Source organism: Corapipo altera, unplaced genomic scaffold, assembly GCF_003945725.1.
Source record: "Corapipo altera isolate COAL_440 unplaced genomic scaffold, ASM394572v1 61411, whole genome shotgun sequence".
Lineage (NCBI taxonomy): Eukaryota > Metazoa > Chordata > Aves > Passeriformes > Pipridae > Corapipo > Corapipo altera.
The window spans coordinates 15,894,451-15,914,226 of NW_020884875.1; the positions used below are offsets into that span (position 1 = coordinate 15,894,451).

The 19,776-nt window shown below is 40.1% G+C and overlaps 2 protein-coding genes across 4 annotated transcripts in view; one reads left to right on the top strand and one right to left on the bottom strand.

Moving 5' to 3' along the window:
* Positions 1-1,684: 1,684 nt before the first annotated feature.
* The window catches only part of KIAA2026 (KIAA2026 ortholog), an 89,756-nt gene continuing 71,664 nt past the window's right edge, over positions 1,685-19,776 (bottom strand). For 2 of the 3 annotated variants that reach the window (XM_027635404.1, XM_027635413.1), the window contains exon 10: positions 1,685-1,753. The gene's annotated coding sequence lies outside the window, so the exon portion shown is untranslated. Of the gene's footprint in view, positions 1,754-6,445; positions 9,810-19,776 lie in introns of those variants that run through there. The other variant, XM_027635408.1, reaches the window with a different exon arrangement.
* LOC113943172 (monocarboxylate transporter 2-like) lies at positions 9,568-13,677 on the top strand. Its single transcript, XM_027634581.1, is given in 3 exon segments — positions 9,568-9,631; positions 10,770-11,576; positions 13,451-13,677. Coding segments are annotated over 3 exon segments (1,098 nt in total).

The following is a 19,776-nucleotide window of genomic DNA, read 5'->3' on the forward strand; positions in this document are numbered from 1 at the left end:
TATGAAATATATCTGCTTCTTAGTTACACAGGTCAACTGACTGTATATTTATACTTCCCCTTAGCACACACTAGCTACACAGATTACTGATCAAGTCATGAAGTAAGCACACAAACATGTAAATAAAAAGATTACAAAAACAAAGAAGCTACTGCAACAACCCACCGTGCTCCCCCGCAACTACTACAATAGCAGGCTATAGCCACCACAACCTTAGTGCAAGACAAATTGCTGGGAAGCAGAATCAGTTACAATAAACTAGCAGTGAGAGCAGGGAGACAAAAGCTTTATGAGATCCAGCAGTCTATAAGGAATTGTGGGCCATTAAATTACACAGCAAAGGGACTGCACTGGTTTGATGAAAGGTTCTGAATGTGTATGTATCAGGCTTGGGTCCTGGAGAGCATATTCAAGCTTCCTATAATTTCTGTAGTTGCTGCAGGGTATGTGATGCTCAGCTGAAGCCAACATCTGCCCAACAGCACAACCATAGAGAAGCCACAAATGAATTTCAAATTTAAATAAACATTGACAGTAAATGCCACAGAACAACAGGGAGTTTGAAGTCAGATGACACATCTAAACTTTCGAGTTGGTCCAATAGTTGAGTTCAATAAAAACTGTGGACAGCAGTCCAAGGCTAGTACAAATACAGTGCAGATATATTACAAAATTTGCCTTCCTCCTCTTGTTTCCTCCATCCACTCCTGATTTTTATTTCTCTGATCTCTACTCAGGACAGAACTTTGTTTTTCTGAGTGTAGGTGGAGTCAAATGACTTTTGAGGAGAGGAGGAGGGGATTTGTATAAAATCTGATGGCTTACACATCCTGAATGAGACAGATCAGTTTATTCAGATAGCCCGATGGTTGTTCAGATGAGAAAGATGACCTGGTGGTTTGCAGTACAACTCAAGAACTGACATACAACTGGAAGGTGAAGGAAGGTGAAAGAAGAGCTTCATATACCCTACAAGCCTTGGTTGCATGAATAAGGTAATTTCTTGATACTATATTTGATTTTTGTTGCTTCAAACTGATTGCTCAGAGCATTCAGGCCCTCTTTTCCCCCTGATATGCTCTGTCAATAAACTGTGTTATACATCATATTTATTAGACTGATTCCTTCTAAAATGTTGTTATGATGTTACGAAGTTAGAAAGGAGAATTTAATTAAGAGTTCCTCCTGAACTTGTATCTCAAGAGCAGTAACTAGCACAGCTCTATTGTATATCAAGCTGTAGTGGCCAGTGAGCATCAGCAGAGCCAATCTGAGTGTTATGAAGACCATAAGGTATCTGAGTGTGACAAACACTGTGAGTACCTCTTCCTTGCTAGTGTATAAAGGCACGTGTGGAGGAAGTTTCAGCCTAATTTACAATTGACTACCTTATTTCTTTCTTCTAATACAACAACTAAGACAAGATTATATTTGTTAATCTGCTGACAATTTATTAAAGATCTACTTTGTATTTAGTTTTATGTAATTCCTGTTTCAAGGTAGCAGCTTTTGGTAAAACGTAGTTGTACCTCTGTGTACATCAAGTATGTTTTTCTTGCTTTTCTCTTTTTTTTTGCTAAGTCTGAATCAAAGGTAAAGTATTATACTTGTACTGGAAACTCAAATAAAACCTCCACTTATGAATCACATTTCTTTATCTAAGTGTGGAAAAACTTAATACTTGCCATTTTTGTCTTCCCGGGGAACCTCTTTCTGTAAAGTATCATCAGCTCACAAGGAGTCCACTCAGCCTCTAAGAGAGAGTGAATACAGTTATCTGGGGAGTTTTATATATGAATTGCATGAAAACAAGAAGATTAGGATTCATACCAACAACAGTCTTTTCTTGATTCCACCGCTCAGTTGTTCTGCAATGTGCAGCAAATGTATTCAACTCATTTGCTCTTTTGTAAAAAATGAATTAGAATATGGAACAACATAACCAGGCAAAACAAGTATCAGTCTTCACAAGTTTATATGGCACCCTCAAATGCAAGCAGTCAGATAAGAATTTTATAATTTATTTTTATTATTGTTTGATAAGCCTTTTGAGTCAATGACATGAATGAAAGCAGAAGCAGTTTGGAGAACTTGTAGAGCATGAATAGAGGAACACCTGCAGTGTCTCAGAAAGTGCCTCTCTAGCTATTCAGCTGCAAAGATAAAGGTTGCACTCCTACCTGTGTGTTCTTGCTGGCAAATTTTGCTGTAAGAATAGTGATACTACTAGCAGAGCTGTCTGCTCCTGCTGATGAACACACCAAGCACAGATGACAGCATTGTGGCTTTCCTGACTGAAGCCCCTATCTCACAGGGCATCCACTCCAGCTGCCATGAGAAATCTTGGAGGTAGGAGTCAGTGGGATACCAGACTGAGTGATGATTCTTCCAGACATGGCTTTATATTCTTTGAGGAATCTTGTGTGTTGGCACAACAGAAAGAGGACTTTCCTTTCAGTTTTTTTCTCCTTTCTTTTAAAAGACTAGTTTCAGGGAGAAGATGAGAAACTGAAGATACTAAAACCTTACTTTTTACCATTACTCAATAGCTAAGAGCAAAATGAAATCCTGTGTGGGTTTTTTCAGCTTACATTTTTTGGAACTACATCATCTTGTAATAAACTTTCTCTTGCAAGTGAAGGAGAAAGAAAGCAAAGCATGATGTCAGAAGCATGTTCACCCATTGCAACATCTATACTTTCTTCTACCCTGTTCAGGCATTCCAACCCTTCCCAGTATGTAGCTGCACTGCTTTCAAATCCATAGGGCTGTTGGAGATAACTACATTAACCATGCAACTGAAACAGGAATTTCATTTGGAGTTACATGTACCACTGTGATCATTAAAAGGGACTCTGAGAGCTGAATTCTGAGCTGTGACATAAAAGATATATTTGTTGTAAGGAAAAATGCTGTTCACCTAAGTTTTGTGAGCAGTAGGGCCTGATTTATATTCCTCCTGGAGCAGAGTTTGCCTAATGAAGGTGAAGGGTGCTGGGTGGTGTCAGGAAGTAGTAGATTTTATCATGCCTGTTTTAGCCTGGGTGCTGCCTGGTAAGTAGCAGGATTTCTCCTATCTGTCTTGTGGCACAAATCATAATCCCTTGCCCAGGCATGCCCATGCAGAATGCAGAAATATCAGTATCCCTCTGCCTAGGCAGGCTCATTTAGCTTAAGTCTTGCATCTTTTTTATGTTCTTCAAGGCCTCAAACAAAATTATGACCATGGTACTTGAACCCAGCAATATCAGAAAACACAGCTACAGCTTGATTTAGATTCTGTATTTTCTCATAGTATCTGAGTACTAATATGAGTATTAACAGTTTTAACCTTACAAAATATATGACCTTTGGAAGTATTAGCTGCATTTACCAACTGAGAAAACAGGCACAGCAAGATCAAACAGCTTGCTTAAGGTCACCCAGAAACTGTGGGAATGAAAACCAGTTTCCTTCATATAGACCTCAACCACAAGGCAGTCCTCCCTCTCTTGTGGCTGTTCTAAGATTTTTCAGGATGTTGTCTGAGTTGTTGTGCAACTGATTAATCTGTCTGGCTAACTATGTCCAGTGCCACATGTTAGTCCAGAAATGTCAGCAGAATGATTTTGCTTCTGACATCTAAAAGGCTCTGATGGATTCTTTCTCCCACCCTACTGAAGTGATTTAGGTCCTCTTGAGATCATATACCTCAGTGAAGCAAATCACAGGACTAGTGACTGCTGCTTTGTACTGAATAATTTCTACTGGTATGGATTTCCTAACACTCATTTTTCCCAGCTGCACACAGGGAAGATAATTTTAAGGATAGTACATCCAGCTATCTCAAGCTCCCATTCTCCCTCCAAGAGAGAAGTGTCATGTCTTCTTTGGTCTTCTGCATTTTGTACAATATGGCTGCTCAGGTCCATGAAGAAACCAGAAAAATGTTTGAATGTTTCCCTCCCTCAGCCAGATCCTGTGCCCACCATGCACTATATGATTACTCCAAGTTTGTCACAAAATTTCTAAGGGGAAATACACTTCTTTGATGATGTGTTTAATAAGATGTTCTTGCCTATTAAGATGCCTTCAAAAGGAAGCATGCACCCCATTTTGGCAAAAATGCTTGGCAGTGCAGGAGCCAATAATGTTTATAAATGCTAAAATGCTGAGGACCCTAAAATTCTTACACAGCGTTCCTTGTAAGTCAGTCACAGCTATATTGGTTCAGGCCAAAAGTGGATCTTTAAGATTAAGAATAGAGTAAGGATAAAGTGATACTTCCCGAATTTGGACTAGCTGCAGCTTGGACACTTTCTGAGTCAGGGGCCATTTTAAAACATTTGTTAATCCTCAATAGTTTTGTACAGCACAGATTTATCTAATATTTCCATGTGAACTTCAGTATCCACAGTCTTATGTGGCAGGAAGCTCCAAAGTTTCACAGTGTACAGGTAGTCCTCAGATGTCCAGTACCATACCTCATACTGGTTCCCTGATTTACTCCTCAGAGACCAGAGTAACACCAAGTTTCATGCTGAATACCATTTCCGAGATCACACACATCTTTTTACACAGGGAGAAGACCAGTTGCACTGGAATTACTGAGATAATATTGTAATGGTTCTGAATTAGAGATTTGCTTACAACAGGAAGAATTTTTAAGTTTATACATTCCCATGTTAAAGTTGCAAATTCACATGGGATTTTCAGTGACAAAGCACAAACAATAAAAAACAGGTTTGCAGTATTCCTGGAACTTATGCAATGATTAAAAAATGGAAAGTGTCAAGATTGATAGAATCCCATAGTGAATACCTTCAATGGGAATTCTTTTGGTTTTAAATGTCATTTTTGTATTTGCCAAATGGGAGGTGAAGTATTTCTCTGAGAGGCTGCCATTTCAGGAGTGGAAAGTCCACTAGGTTCAGACTTCCAGATAAGTGAAGTAGCTTCCATTTATTTCCATTTATGTGGATACCTAGAATACTGAAACAGGCTGATTTCCTGTTCTTTTCAGCTTGGGAATATTTTCTTTTTTTCTATAACATCTTCTGTTGCACTAGTAATACCACTCATAGAAGCAACTTAGCAAATATAATAGTGATTAATCTATACACACAAAATTATGACAAGAGGCTGATGGGTACAAACAATTGCCTTGATGGCTTTACAATTCATTAAATTGATGGCTATACTCAGAGAATGTTAGGAAGTGTGGTAACCTATGAGGCATTTTATTTTCTGTTTACTATTATATATTGGTTTGAAAAATGCTGGGATAGGGTTCTTGAAGTTACTAGAAAGGGTAGGATCCCCGGCCTGTGTTTGAAAATTTGCATATCTGCATCTTTTCCCATAGTCTTCTCTCTTATGTTCACATATGCATGCTTCTTTTTCTTTTTCCTGCACTCCATACCTGAATATTTTTCCTTTCTTTTTGTTTTCTTTTGTTTTGCTTTCTTCACTCAGTCTTCTGTCTCCTGGGGCATCAGTTCCTCAGGTAATATTTTCAGTCAAACTGCTGTAATGCATATTGTATTTTAATTTGGTAATTAATCTCTGTAAGCCATTCCTAGAATACTTTAATTCATTTCTTTAACAATGAGCCTTCTACCAATTTGCAGATCTGTTAAAAATCCTCATCACCATCACTACCGCTGCAGGAAAAAAAAATCAAAAGCCAACACAAAGCCCAGAGAAGATCTGAGAATTAAAAAAGATGCAGGCTGAAGACAGCAATCCACCAGATGGTGGCTACGGATGGGTTGTGGTAGTGTCAGCCTTCATGGTGATGGGCCTCACTGTTGCCGTTCTCAAGACTTTTGGTCTGTTCTTTGTTGAAATCCAGCAGCACTTTGATGGACTTGCAAGCACCACTTCCTGGATCACATCAGTAACTATTGCCATCTTTCATTTAGGAGGTAGGTAGAAGTGCTCCTCTAGCATTTCATTTTAATGTATTAACTACTAACACAAGTTTGAAAAGCTTCCTTAAGAAAAACCCAAATCAAAAATATTTAAGGACAAGACTTTCTTCTTCTGTCTCTACAGAAAATACAGAAAATTTTCTTACAGAAAATTAGCATTTGCTGCCTCAGATATGGAATTGGTTAATAATGACACTCTAGATACACAGGAATCTGATTGCCATAAAGAACTTCATGTTCCTGAACTCATGATTCAGTTTTGCTACAGGCTTTGAGTTAAACTCATTGGAAATAATTCTAATAACTACAGAACTTGTTGAATCAAGCTCTTAAACCAGTTTGTGCAAGTTCACTGATGTCAGAGTGACTGTCACTTTTTCAAAGTACTTTTAAACTTAAGGACTGTAACCCTGTCTATCAGATAAACCATCTGCTACCCAAATGATGATTCTCAGTCTTGCCTTCTCACGCTCCTCCTTGCTGTCTTTGCCAAGATCCCCCTTCTTTGCATGTATTGCCAGATCTGGCTCTCCTTTAACCCCTTTAGAATGATTGCAAGTCATTTATCTAACAGAAAACTCACAGAGTTAAAAAGAAAAAAAAAATCAGTTCACTCAGAGCACAAGAAAGATAAGATCATGCAAGCAGAGCGTAGGGGAAGAGAGAGTGAACTATCCCAGTCAAAGGCAATGAGCTATGGAAGCAGGCCAAATACCATATCTCACCAAATGAAGGAGGAAAATAGAAAACATACTGCATTCGACTCAGCTTGGTTGTTAAGAGAGTCCTTTGCGCCCTTGTAAACTGCATGATCCTTCACATGATGATGATGATTCTAAACATGTGCAGGCTTGAAATGTACAGAATTTGTGAAGTCTGCTCTGCATATTCTCATACAGATATGGTTGTAATAGGTAAATATCCTTACGTAATAAATGCTATCATAATTTTGTTTGTGAAGACATTTCATTGCATAGACACTATATAATTATATGCATCCTACTCATTCCACACCTATCAGTATTACCGCTTGGAATTGCAGTACTTCCAAACATCATGAACAACTGATCTTTCTTTAAAACATGTATTCAGAAGAATCAAAGAATAATCCAAAGTCAAAGGATAAAGCAAGTGATGAGTTGCAAAGATTTTATGAGTTCCATAAACTACTATCCTTGCTGCCTGTTTTGCAGTGACAGAAATAATTAATTGAAAAAAATAATTGAAAAACTTGCTTCACAGACCACAGAAACGAATAAATCTATCAATCTGGTTTACAAATTAGACTTATCACATACCTACTGTGACACTATTTTGTCATTCAGGCATACAAACTTAATGAGAAAAAAAAAACAAAGTAAGAGGATAAAAGAACTCAAAGTCCTGTTTTAGTTAGGTTTTGGTTTGGTTTTAACACATATTTACATTATATAGGAATGTATCAAGGAATAGAGCATATTAATAATATCAAATTTAAACCAGCAAAACTGTATTTGCCTAGCCAGGTCTGAGACCAGCCTAGTTCCAAGAAGGCAGCTATAATTTTCAGCAGAAATTGTTTTTCATCCTTTGAGATGAAAACAACCCTCTTTCAGTGAATACAGCTTGATGACCAAATGTTCCAAAACCCCTCTGTATAGCAGTTTATAATGTTTCAGGTCATTATGTAATTGTCCTCATCTTCTCCTGCCTTTGCTTCATTTACAGGGACCAGAAGACTTTCTGCTTAAGATCATCTGAACCTCCAGTTCTTTGAGCATCTTTCCGGGCCTGGCTTAGTCTTTCTTATCGTGTTCTTCTGGGAAACCTTCAGTGTCATTTGGTTCAGTATGAAGGATGATCACTGAATTATTATTTTGTCCTGTCTGGATCCTTCCAACATCAGCTCTGTTCTTGTATGGAAGGAGAGCATGTGCTTCTACTCCCAGGGTTTGCACTTGCAACAGGCTGTTCAGTTTACCAGAGCAAGGGTTCTCCCCATCACATTCACAGGCTTTCTCTTGGTACTGATGTACACGTCCCATCACCTTTCTCTTTGCACTGTGATTATAATCCCTTTTCATTTCTTGTAAGTTTTCTGTGTGTTACTCTTTACCCTTTCAGACTGTGGAATCTAGCTATTTTTCCCATTTCTAGTTCTGTGGTTAGCTTCTTTCCTTCTCCTTCTACCCCATGTTCAATTTCTGCCTATCCTCCTTTTTCACTATTTAAAAATTGGATTTTGGTAGTATTTCTGCTCCAACTGCAGATCTCTCTCTTGTCTTAAAGTACTTTCATGGAAGTTATCTTAAGTCTACTTTTCTCTCTCTTTTTTTTTTTCTCATCATAATGTATGATTCTCCAACTGTATCTGCTTTATCATGTCTCATCCACTACATATTAGAGACCATGACTGAATTTTGGTATAATTTTTACATGTTTATAAAATCATCATATTTTTGCTGTAAATTCTGATGAGACATCTGGGGTTTGTATAACTTCTGCCAGGTCTGTCTGCCAGCAGACAATGTACATCCTGCACATTTTGCAGCCATTATACTCTACCAGATTTATTTCACTCATCCTAGCTACCAAAATCTCTTAATTCTGATCCTAATACAAGTGAACCTAGAACAGCCTGCCCCTACAAACTACTATGAAACCTTCCTTACTGACTGCCCTCTCTTCATTGTCTTCCTACTTATTTCAGCTTACAAGCATGGTCCTCATTAACTGAATTCCAGTTCCCAGAACATTAATGTATTGAAGGGAGCCGACCGATGCCAGGTGGTACTTGGGAGTCCCCTAGTGGCCAAGGCTATTTAAAGAAGTCTTACGGCCTTGACCTCATCTCTGTGATGCTGATGGAAAAACAGGGAGGCAATATTACTGATCCTTAATTAAACAAAAATATCCCTGACATTTCAGGTGCTTCTAGATAGTGAATAGAGATAAAGAAGTTGCTGCCCTGTCAGATCTGTACTTACTGCATTTTTTCCCTCATGCTGAACAGTCCCTGCACTCTGCTGAAACTGTACTCCTAAAATAAAGATTTAAGAAATGAACTGCAAATTTTCTGTAAAAAGCATAACCACAAAATAAACACTGATTTTTTGTCCTTCGTAAACTTTTGTAATTCCTTAAAGATATGATTTTGCAAAACTAGCAAAGGTTATTTTCCTCCAGAAAGTTTCCGTGCCAACCATATCAATAACACAGTCTCAATAATAAAATTGAGGTTTCACTTCCTGCTAAAATTGTACACTAGTTTCTGTCACGTTGCTAGTTGTATATCCTTATATGAAATTCAGTAGAACTGTCCTGCAAGGAAGGCACTGAAATGCTCTTTCCCTTTAAAAAAGATTACATATTTTGAATATATTTAAAAATCTGAGCACCAGGGACAGTCATTTCCCTGTCAGTAAGGATCCAAGTTTGAAATTGCAACTGATGTTCTGCTCCATCCAGAAGAATTAAGTCTGCTTGAGACAAGAGTTATAAGGGTACTTTATTTGATTTATTTGATTATTTGGTCATGTCAATCAGCTTAATGTTCCTAATGTATTTTTCTTTCTCCAATTTTGCTACTGATCCAGCCCCTGTTGCCAGTTCATTATGTGCACGATACACCCATCGGGCAGTTGTGATCACTGGAGGACTCCTGGCTTTTTCAGGAATGGCACTGGGATTTTTTGGATTCAACATGGTCTGGATGTATGTAACGACTGGCTTCCTACAAGGTATGACTTTATGGTTCTCTTCCAGCAGCAACTCAGAGCCCTTATCTGAGGGTGCTAGTGGTAGGAGTTTTGAAATCTGATGTATATTTCGATTTCATGAGCAGCTAGAACCAACAGTGCCCTTAAAAGGTGTCTTCCCTCCTTTCCCACTCTGGAAATAAGAATTTGTGCAGGAAACCTGCAATGACAAAGAAGGTAGATAATTAGATGCTAGTAATTTGCACCTGCAAATTATATACAAGCAGAAAATGAAAAGTGTTTTGTTTTTCACTTGGAGACAAGAGCCTTGTGAAGGTTTAAAGAACCTTCATAAAGAGTACTGGAGTACAAGGACACAAAGATCCCAAATTTTGTTCTTTCTATAACATTATCTTATGTTTTGAACAGAGGCCCAGACTTTCACTTGATTTCAATCCTTTCCTTTAGTCCAGTGAAAACAGGCCAGAAAGTTGCTTCCAACAATTAGCAGATTTTCCTGGAACAGGAAGCAAAGCTGGCAGGGAATAAAATAAACCATTTCAAATTCCATGCCGGATGCCTGGGAGAATGTCTGGAATTTGAGCCCTTTGGCAGTCCTGGGCTGCCAAATAATCTAGGGAGCCATTAAAATCACTCTAAGTTAGAGCAGGTTTGAAGTCTGCTCAAAGAAGTCAGGCAAGAAAATGAAGAGCAGATAGAGGTAATACACCAACTTTCTTCATGTCCTGCCTCACTTGCTACCCTGAGCACAGTTCAGCACAGCTCAGCTTAACTCATCTAGTACCAGCCTTAATTCAGACAGCATAGACACTCAGATCTATCTAGCTTCAACCACATGACCATGTGATTTCTCACGCAGTGCCAAAGCTGTCAAACCAACTTCTTTTATTTATTTATTTATTTATTCATTTATTTATTTATTATAAGTAAGAACTTCATGATCCTACTTTTTTGCTTGAATATATATGACTTACTCTTACAGAATATGTGACAAATTTACTCCTACAGGTAGTGCAGCTAAGCTCATGCTGCTGCTAGGAACAAAAATGTTTTCCTTCTACACTTTTTAACTTTGCAAATAGAGGAGCACTGACTGCTTTAGTTTCCTTCACAAAATACTCAATAGTGTCTAACCTGTGGTATTTCTATTGTTTTTCAGGTCTTGGGATTTCCTTTTCATGGACACCAGCCATTAGCATTGTTAGCCATTATTTCTCCAAGAAAAGGGCTTTGGCCAATGCTATAGCCAGCGCTGGAGAATGTGCCTTTGCATTCACATTTGGGCCATTTTTTCAGTGGTTGATTAGTCAATATGGATGGAAAGGTGCCCTCTTGATCATAGGTGGCATCCAACTCAATATTTGTATCGGTGGAGCACTGATGCGACCCCTGGCAAGCAGCTGCCCCCTTGAGGCTCACCATTCTGAAACTCAAACACCACCTGGCAAGAGTGCATCCAGGATAGACAAAGAAGATAAGTCTCCTATCACACACAAAACCTTCAATTGGATGCTTCTGAAGCGACCAGAGTTTGTACTTTATGCCATTTTTGGCATATTAGCTGCTATGAGTTTTTTTGTTCCTCCATTATTTTTAGTTCCATTTAGCTACAGCCTGGGAATAGATGAATCATGGACTGCATCACTCCTATCCATTTTGGCTATGGTGGACTTTGCAGGCAGACTGCTGTGTGGCTGGTATGCCAATCTCCATGTTACCAAAACCATTCATTTGCTGGTGATGACAATTACACTGATCAGTACTTCCCTGATGCTGTTGCCACTGGCTAACAATTATGTTTCCTTGGCAATATTCACTGGCTTCTATGGATTCTTCTTTGGTACGACAGTCGCCATTCACATTACAGTGCTGGCAGATGTTGTAGGCATGCCAGAATTTGACAGTGCTTTAGGGCTTTTCATGCTCATTCGAAGCTCTGGAGGTTTCGTGGGGCCCCCTCTTGCAGGTAAGTTAAGATGATACGCTGCCAAACACAGTTTACAAAGTTTACAAGAAGAAAGGGGGGTGGTAACCCAAACTGAAAAGATCTGGATCTGCACCCGAATTTCCCCCTTTCTTACCTCAGGCATATGTAAGCCAAGAAGTATATAAAAAACAAATGGTTGGTTTAAATCCTCTCGAAAATACACTGTTCCCTCTCTTCTCTGTGATTTTAGAGATACCTTTTCAACATGAAAGCAGGGATGAATGGCAGGGTTCATATGGTGGTGTTCCTGCTTCCCACAGAATGCCACTTGATGGCCTCCCACTCTCTTGCTATGAAAGTGTGCCGTTAGGACAAGCAGCAGACCCATACTTTCAGAGAAGAAACTGAAATTTGACACTAGCAATGTTGCACAAATGCTGGTATTGTTGGAAGGCTTCCTATAGAAGTTCAAATTGAACATTAGGCTATGCAAACCTCAAGGAAATATTCACAGAGATGCCTACTGTTTTTAGACAGCATTTGAGACAACCAATATAATAAATGGGTGAGGCAGCACATAAGAACAGTGGGAAGAGAGAGCAGACAATGAGACAGCACATGGATTTATGGACTGGCAACAAAGCATAATCATCTTGGAAAAATGCATGGTAAATGAACTGCAAGCTGTAGGGACTTTACAAAGTGATATGGCAGAAAAATGACCAATGTGACTAGTAAATGCACACAGAGTCCTCGTTCAAAGACCACTGCTCATGCACGACAGTGAATTCTGTGGTAATGGCATCTCTAATAGATTGCAAATGGGTCAGACTGAATACTGGAACATTTTAATTCACTTTTGAAGATATAGGAACCAGGAAGATCTATAGAGAGTTTGAGACAGAACAGTGTCAAAAGTGTGTTGGAGAGATCTGAAAATAATACAAAGGTAGCAAGACATTTATACAGTGGCTGGTCAGTAGCACTGATTATCTGGAGATCAGTTTGTGTACATATAGTAATCTACAATTACTATATGTAGTAATACCATTTGTGTACATATAGTAATCTACAAAGAAAGTATGGAAGAGCAGGGAACCCTAAGTGCTTCTCAAGCTCTCCTCTCCCACTCTGAGAGTAAAATCTAAAAGATTTAAATTCAGAGTTCCTTTGACTACATAGGGCTGATGTCAGGTTAGAGGGTGGGCTAGAGACTACGTTAAATGTGAACAAGCCTTCCACAAGCAAGCAGTTTTCATCAGCCCACAAAGGAATATGCCATCACACCCACAGAGAAGCTGATATACTGCTGCAGTACTACTACTACTACTATACTAGTGATTTCTCAGTACAGAACAAAATGGCATTATGTATTTTGGTTGATTTAAAGCTTCTTGAAAACCAAGGTCTTTTTGTTAACATCTGTGACTCCTTGTAAAATGATGAAATGGAAACCCATTATACATCAGACAAATTCAACCAACTATGTCTCCCACAGACGAATCTCCTTTCCTTCTTTAAATTCTCTTGTGCTGTACAGTTATGGTCCAAATTACAGCAACTGATGACAGCTACATCACAGAACATGGGGCTACTCAGATACACAACTGCGTTGTCTGGGGTTTTTTTCTGCCAGTATCTTCACTGTCTGCCACACTTTAGGTTGAAAGGTGCTTCAAACTGTGTATCATATTGTTTCAGTAGCAACATACAAAGCAATGGGATGTGAATTGTGTTTCAAATTTTAAAATGCTATAATAGAGAGATGTTACATGTGCTCATGATGTAGAAAGCTGCAAGACAGGTACGTAGCCAGCACACTGACTTTGTGAGACGATATGTTCACGCTGTTGAGCTAATTCATATTAGCCTGTTTTCCATCAATCACATTTCTATCACTTGTTTCTCTCTAGGTCTGATTGTGGACATGGCTGGAGACTACAGAGCAGGCTTCTACATGGCAGGAGCCACTCTCATCCTATCAGCTGGATTTTTAGTTACTTTAGATCAACTCCAACAGAGAAAAGAAAGAGAAAGCCAGACTAGTACTAAACCAGAAAAGTCAACATTATCCTACCCTTCCCTCCATCTCCTGAAACACAAAAACAGAAGCTATTGAGAACACAGTGTAGTGGTGTGACTACACTGGACCTCGGACAGCATTTCAGGACACATAGAAGTGTTTTATTTTAGCAAAATTCCCTATTAGTAGGATTTACAAAACAACAGAAGTTTTGGGTAGGAATGTTTGAAACTAAGGAAGAAAGTAAGTAGTTTACAAGCAAACTAAAGCAGTAACCATTATCGTATTATTTTGCTGAAGTTGCATTTCGACTATACAGGTCGTCAGTACAGTCCCACAGGGTCATGCTAAGTGAATTAGGGAAACTATGGTCTAAATTAAATTGCCATGAAGTGTCTACGCAGCAGATAGAAACCCTACTCCCAAATGCAGACTGCAGCTGTCACTATCAAACAGGAAGAGGCATCACCTCACAGATGTTTAGCTTCGGGAAGTAGTGTTCAGTATTTTCAGTAAACAAGTTGGATGTGAAAGCATGAGTACCTGAATAGAGTTTTGAGCTAAAGATTTGCAGGTACTCTACAAAGCAGGGCTGGAATCAGATAAATAAATAAACCTGATAAATGGGAAAAGGTACATAAGTGATAGAAAACAGTAGAGAGAAATACAGTATTAAATATCAGAAGTAAAAAGCAAAATACATCCACATAAAATGAAGAAGGATTGATGAATAGTAGAAGAAGACCTATGGCTACAGTGGCCTTCAAAATGAGTAAGAATCCCAAATGCAACCTTGCATTAAAAGTACTAAATGTTCTGTGTTATTGGTAAGATAGAAGAGATAATGATGCTTGCAAGGCTTTAACTGGAAGAAGTACGTAAGTTGCAAAGAATTAAGTGGAAAAAATTGAGAAAATTAAGAAAACATAACCTAAGGAAAAAGTGTAAGAAATAAAATTTTTCTGGTTTAGAAGACAAAAGTATTTACAGGGCACAAGAACAGCCTTCAAATCCATAATAGGCTGACATAAAAAGACACTGTAGACTGTTAAGCATGGAAGCAGACTACAGGGAGAATACGAAAACAGAGAGATATCAGAGAATAGGTAAGACATGAGCAAGAATCTAAATATATTTGATTGCACTTCAAAGTAGTATGATGGACTAGTTGACTTCCCTTTAGTCTCACATTCCAACTATCCTGAGGCAAATACTTTCAGTAAATACTCTTTGAGAATGAAAGAGAGTCTGTATCCAAATAACTTTTATTTTATCAGTGGGAAGAGAGAACTTAAAAGAAGGGAAGAAGGGCTGGATCACATTTAGAAAAAACAGTAAAAGGAAAAAAAAATAGCACTTTAAAGTTCCCAAATTATCATGAATATCATAGCTGCCCTACTTATGAACTTTTTATGAAATTTTTACCATGGCTTCCTCTGGGAAGTTTAACATAAATCACTCATCTAAAATAATTACTTCTTGTCACATAAGAATAATCAGTATTTCAAAAACTTAATTTAACTTACACGAAATCAGCTGAGGCACTAATAAATCAACTACCTGTGAGGGCTTGATTGCAGAATGTACACTGGAAGGAATACAACAGGGCGTGTTGTAGCAAAGTCCTGAAAAGCTACTTTTCAAACTTGTCAATGGAAAAACTTGGATTTTTCTAGAAGTATTAGTCTTCAGTCTTCTGCAGGGTTCCAATATTTAAAATAACTCTTCATTTTATAAAGTGAAAGGAAGGGTTATTGGAGGCAGGACAAATGGGGATATGTTTAATAGATGTAGTTTCTACCTCTGCCTTTCTGTTAAAATTCTGTATTTTATTTACAAGTCCTGTCACTGATTTATTTTGACATGTCCTGATATCAGACATGGGCAATAAAGAAGACACTTAGTGGCATGCTGTGCTCTGCTCCACAGTTATGCATGTATTTTAGAATACAGTAAAGGAGTTGACAAACACAACTGAGTTCAGCAGAGGATCACTGAGAGGCTGTGCAACTGGGGCTGGTTCAGCCAGGGGGGAGTGGTGGCTCTGGAGGCACCAAACAACAATCAAGCACCAACAGGAGAGACAAAGGAGATGCAGGTGGGCCATTCACAGTGGTGCTTCGTGTGAGGGTGAGACAGCAGCACAAGTGGAAACATGAGGAGCTCAGGCTGAAGCTGTGAGGGCAGCCCAATGGTGGGGACATGGTCCAGAGCGGTTGGGTTGATGCCATCCTTGGGGCTTTTATGGCCTGACGGGGTGAAGTCCCGAGTATCTTGGTCTGAGTCCAGAACTGGCTCTGTCAGGGCTGGGGCTGGAGATTTCTCCACTTCCCACCACCCTGAACAGGATCTTGTGAGAAATGAAAAGTCATACTCTTATTTTCTTTGCTAAATGCACAGAATAGAATTAGTCACCTGGACACTCTGTCATTTGATGGCTATGTATGTGTTTAATGGCACAGAAGAAGTAGAATCATAGAATCACAGAAAATGCTGAGTTGGAAGGGACCCATCAGGATCACTGTGTCCAACTCCTGGCCCTGCATAGGACACCCCAAGAGTCACACCATGTGCCTGAGACCACTGTCAAAATGCTTCTTGAACTCTGCCAGGCTTGGTACTGTGACCACATCCTTGGGAAGCCTGTTCCAGTGCCCAAACACCCTCTGGGTGACGAATCTTTTTCTTGATGTAAAACTAAACCTGCCCTGATGCAACTTCAGGCCAATCCCTCAGGTCCTGTCACTGGTCACGAGAGTGAAGAGATTGGTACTTGCCCCTTCCCCTCCCCTTTTGAGGATCTTGAAGACCAGAATGAGGTCTCCCCTCAGTCTCCTCTTCTTCAGGCTGAACACACCAAGTGACCTCGGCCACTCCTCATACAGCTTCCCTTCAAGGCCCTTCACCATCTTCATTGTCCTCCTTTGGGTGCTCTCTAATAGCTCAATATCTTTCTTATATTGTGGTGCCCCAAACTGCACACAATGTTCAACATGAGGCCGCCCCAGTGCAGAGCAGAGCAAACTGGCTGGCGATGCTTTGCCTGATGCCCCCCAGGACAGGGTTGGTCCTCCTGGCTGCCAGGGCACTGCTGACTCATATTCAACTTGCCATTGACCAGGACTCCCAGGTCCCTTTTTGCAGAGCTGCTCTCCAGCCTCTTGTTCTCCAGTCTTATACAAACATCCAGAGTTGCCCCATCCCAGGTGCAGAATCCAGCACTTTCCCTTGTTAAACTTCATATAGTTCATGACTGCCCAGTCCTCTAATTTGTCAAGGTCTCTCTGCAGGGCAGGGAATTAACAGCTCCTCCCATTTCAGTGTCATTGGCAAACTTACTTATTATTCCTTCAAGTCCTGTGTTGACATCATTAATGAAGATGTCGAACAGCACGGGACCCAAGATGGAGCCCTGTGGAACCCCACTAATGACTGAATGCTGGTCTGATGTTGTTACTCCATTCACTATAACTCTCTGTGCCCAACCTGTGAGCCAGTTGCTCACCCATCACGTAACACAGTTATCCAGTTGTGTGCTGGACATTTTGTCCAGAAGGGTACTGTGAGAGTAGTAACCTACTACTCTCCAGTAGCGAGAGTTTTGTTACTGAAAAGTATCAAAAGCTTTGCTGAAGTCTGAAAACATTACATCTAATGGATTTCCTAAATCAAGGAGGCTACCTTGTCATAGAAGGAAATCAGGTTTGACAAGCAGGACTTTCCCTCACGAAGCTGTGCTGGCTGTGACCAATGACTGCATTGTCCTCCAGGTGTTTTTCAGTACCGCCCAGAATAATCTCCATACTGAAGTGAGACTGACAAGCTGTAGTTCCACAGTCCTCTTTCTTGCCATTCTTGAAAATTGGGACCAGTCAGCTGGGACCTCTCCAGATTCCCAAGACCACCTGAAAATCACTGAGAGAGGTTTTGCAGTGACATCAGTTAGCTCCTCAGAGATTCTTGGACGAATCCCATCAGGCCTCATACATTTACAGGGATCCAGCTCAAGCACCAGATCCCACACAAGTCCAGGGTGAACTCGCAGTCATGGTTTTGAAGCTCAGGCACTGAGATCCTCTTGGTCTGCCATCCATGCTGGACAGAGGCAAAGAAAGCATTAAACATCTCTGCCTTGTCTCTGTCCCTGTTTGTGAGGTGACCATCCTCACCCTGTAGAGGACCGATGTAATTTCTACACTGTCTTTTGCTGTTAATATATTTGAAAAAACCCCTCTTTTCCTACCCTCTACATTTTTGACAGTTTCGACTCCAATTGAGCTTTGGCTGCAAAAATTTTCTCCCTACTGTGGCAAGCTGCACCTCTGTATTCTTCTCATGTCACTTGACCTTGCTTCCACTGGGCATACACTTTCCTTTTTCTCCTTATTTCCAAAAGCAGATCCCTGCTCAGCCAAGCTGGCCTTCTGCCTCATCTGCTTGACTTGCAACACTTTGGAATTGCCTGCTCCTGTGCCCTCAGGAGGTGATCTTTAAAGTGTGACCAGCATGATGGACCCCAGAACGTATAAAATAATTTTCCATGGGCACTTTACTTCCTAGCTTCCTGAGCAGCCTGAAGTCTACTCTCCTCATGCCCAGAGTTCATTCATTTTAGGACTGCTTTTACTTCAGCTGTAGTGGCAATATTCCAAGTTAAGTTTCACTGGACTATTACTGCAGAGATTACTCAGAATCACAGAATCATCAAGGTTGGAAGAGACCTTTAAGATCATCCAATCCAACCATCCACCCAGCAGTAACACTGAACCCCCTGAACCACTGAACCATCACCCAGTGCCAGATGTCTTTGAAACACCTTCAGGGATGGTGACTTCACCACCTCCCTGGGCAATGTGCTGCAAAGGACTGTTTTGATCTAAGTCCTAAGGATACAGCCTGTGTTGACTGTATTAATTTTCTTCAAACAAAATGTTTCAGAGATGGCCCCAGAGGCCTAAATCAGCAGCTCATCTGCAAGGAGTTTCTCACCCCAAACCAGTTATCAACCTACTGGTGGGAACAGGACTGTGAGGCTTTAGAAAGCACTACCATTCTCTTAAATCCCAGGATGGTGTCCTGAAATCACAGGAAAGGGAAGTCATAACTCAATCTCACCTTGATAGTGCCCCAATGCATCCAAAAGTTTTTCACCCACAGTTTCTCACTCACAGTTGGTCACTCTGCATCTCAGAAAGTCCCACAAATTGGAACAATCCCCTGGGCTGAGAACCTGCAGTCAACCACAAAGTAGGAGCAAAGAAAAACAGAAAGCTAGAAAGCTATTCAACCTTTTTTCTTTGGAAAAACACAGTGCAGCCACACAGGCACCGCTGCAATCATGCCATCCTCTTGGCATAGCTACTACAGGACTAAGACTACCATTCCTTCTTTATTGTAAGTTTCAGAGATAGAGCAGAGGGAGATGGGCCTGACAGCAGGGACCAGAGCTTCACTTGCAAACTACTTGAGGAGGAACTTTCTGTCAGGAACTAGGCTTTCAGGATGAACATACTAAAGGTGTTTGTGCAAGGCAGTCTACAGGACAACATGTTGCTTCCTGGAGGTGCCTGCAGTCAAGGTAGCAGCTGTTTGAGGAATAGCTTTTCAAAAAGCTCCAAATCATAGAATCATAGAATCAGCTGGGTTGGAAAGGACCTCTGAGATCATCAAGTCCAACCCTTGATCCAACACCACCGTGGTTACTAGACCATGGCACTAAGTGCCACATCTAGTCTCAGGCCTATAGTGGAACTGTTCAGCCTTGAAGCCAGATAATACATACTTCCAAGTAAATCCCCAAACCATGGAGAGATGAGGATTCTGAGGACAAACTGAAGGAGTATAATGTCCTTATTTTCGCTTACAGTACTGTGTTACTGTTAATGTAGATTTAGCAGTGAAATACTTGTGAGTTTCCACTGAAATTCCCATAAAACTCAAAACTAAAGCCTTTACTAAATCAAGTGCCAAGGTACTCACATTTCTTTGTTTTGTCTGCTGTAGGAAGCCTCATATGCCAGAGAAAAATAATTATCAATTAAGGGAAATAAATTAATAAAAATCCCAAGATCTTCTCCTAGAAAGATGGAATCACAATGTCAACAGCATAAAACCAACCGTTATTCTTTTTCAAAGGTCAAGCCTGTTATTTTCAGTTACAGTAGAAGCATTCATTTCATTCCTATGATCAAGATTCATCAGTGTCCTAGGTTTGCC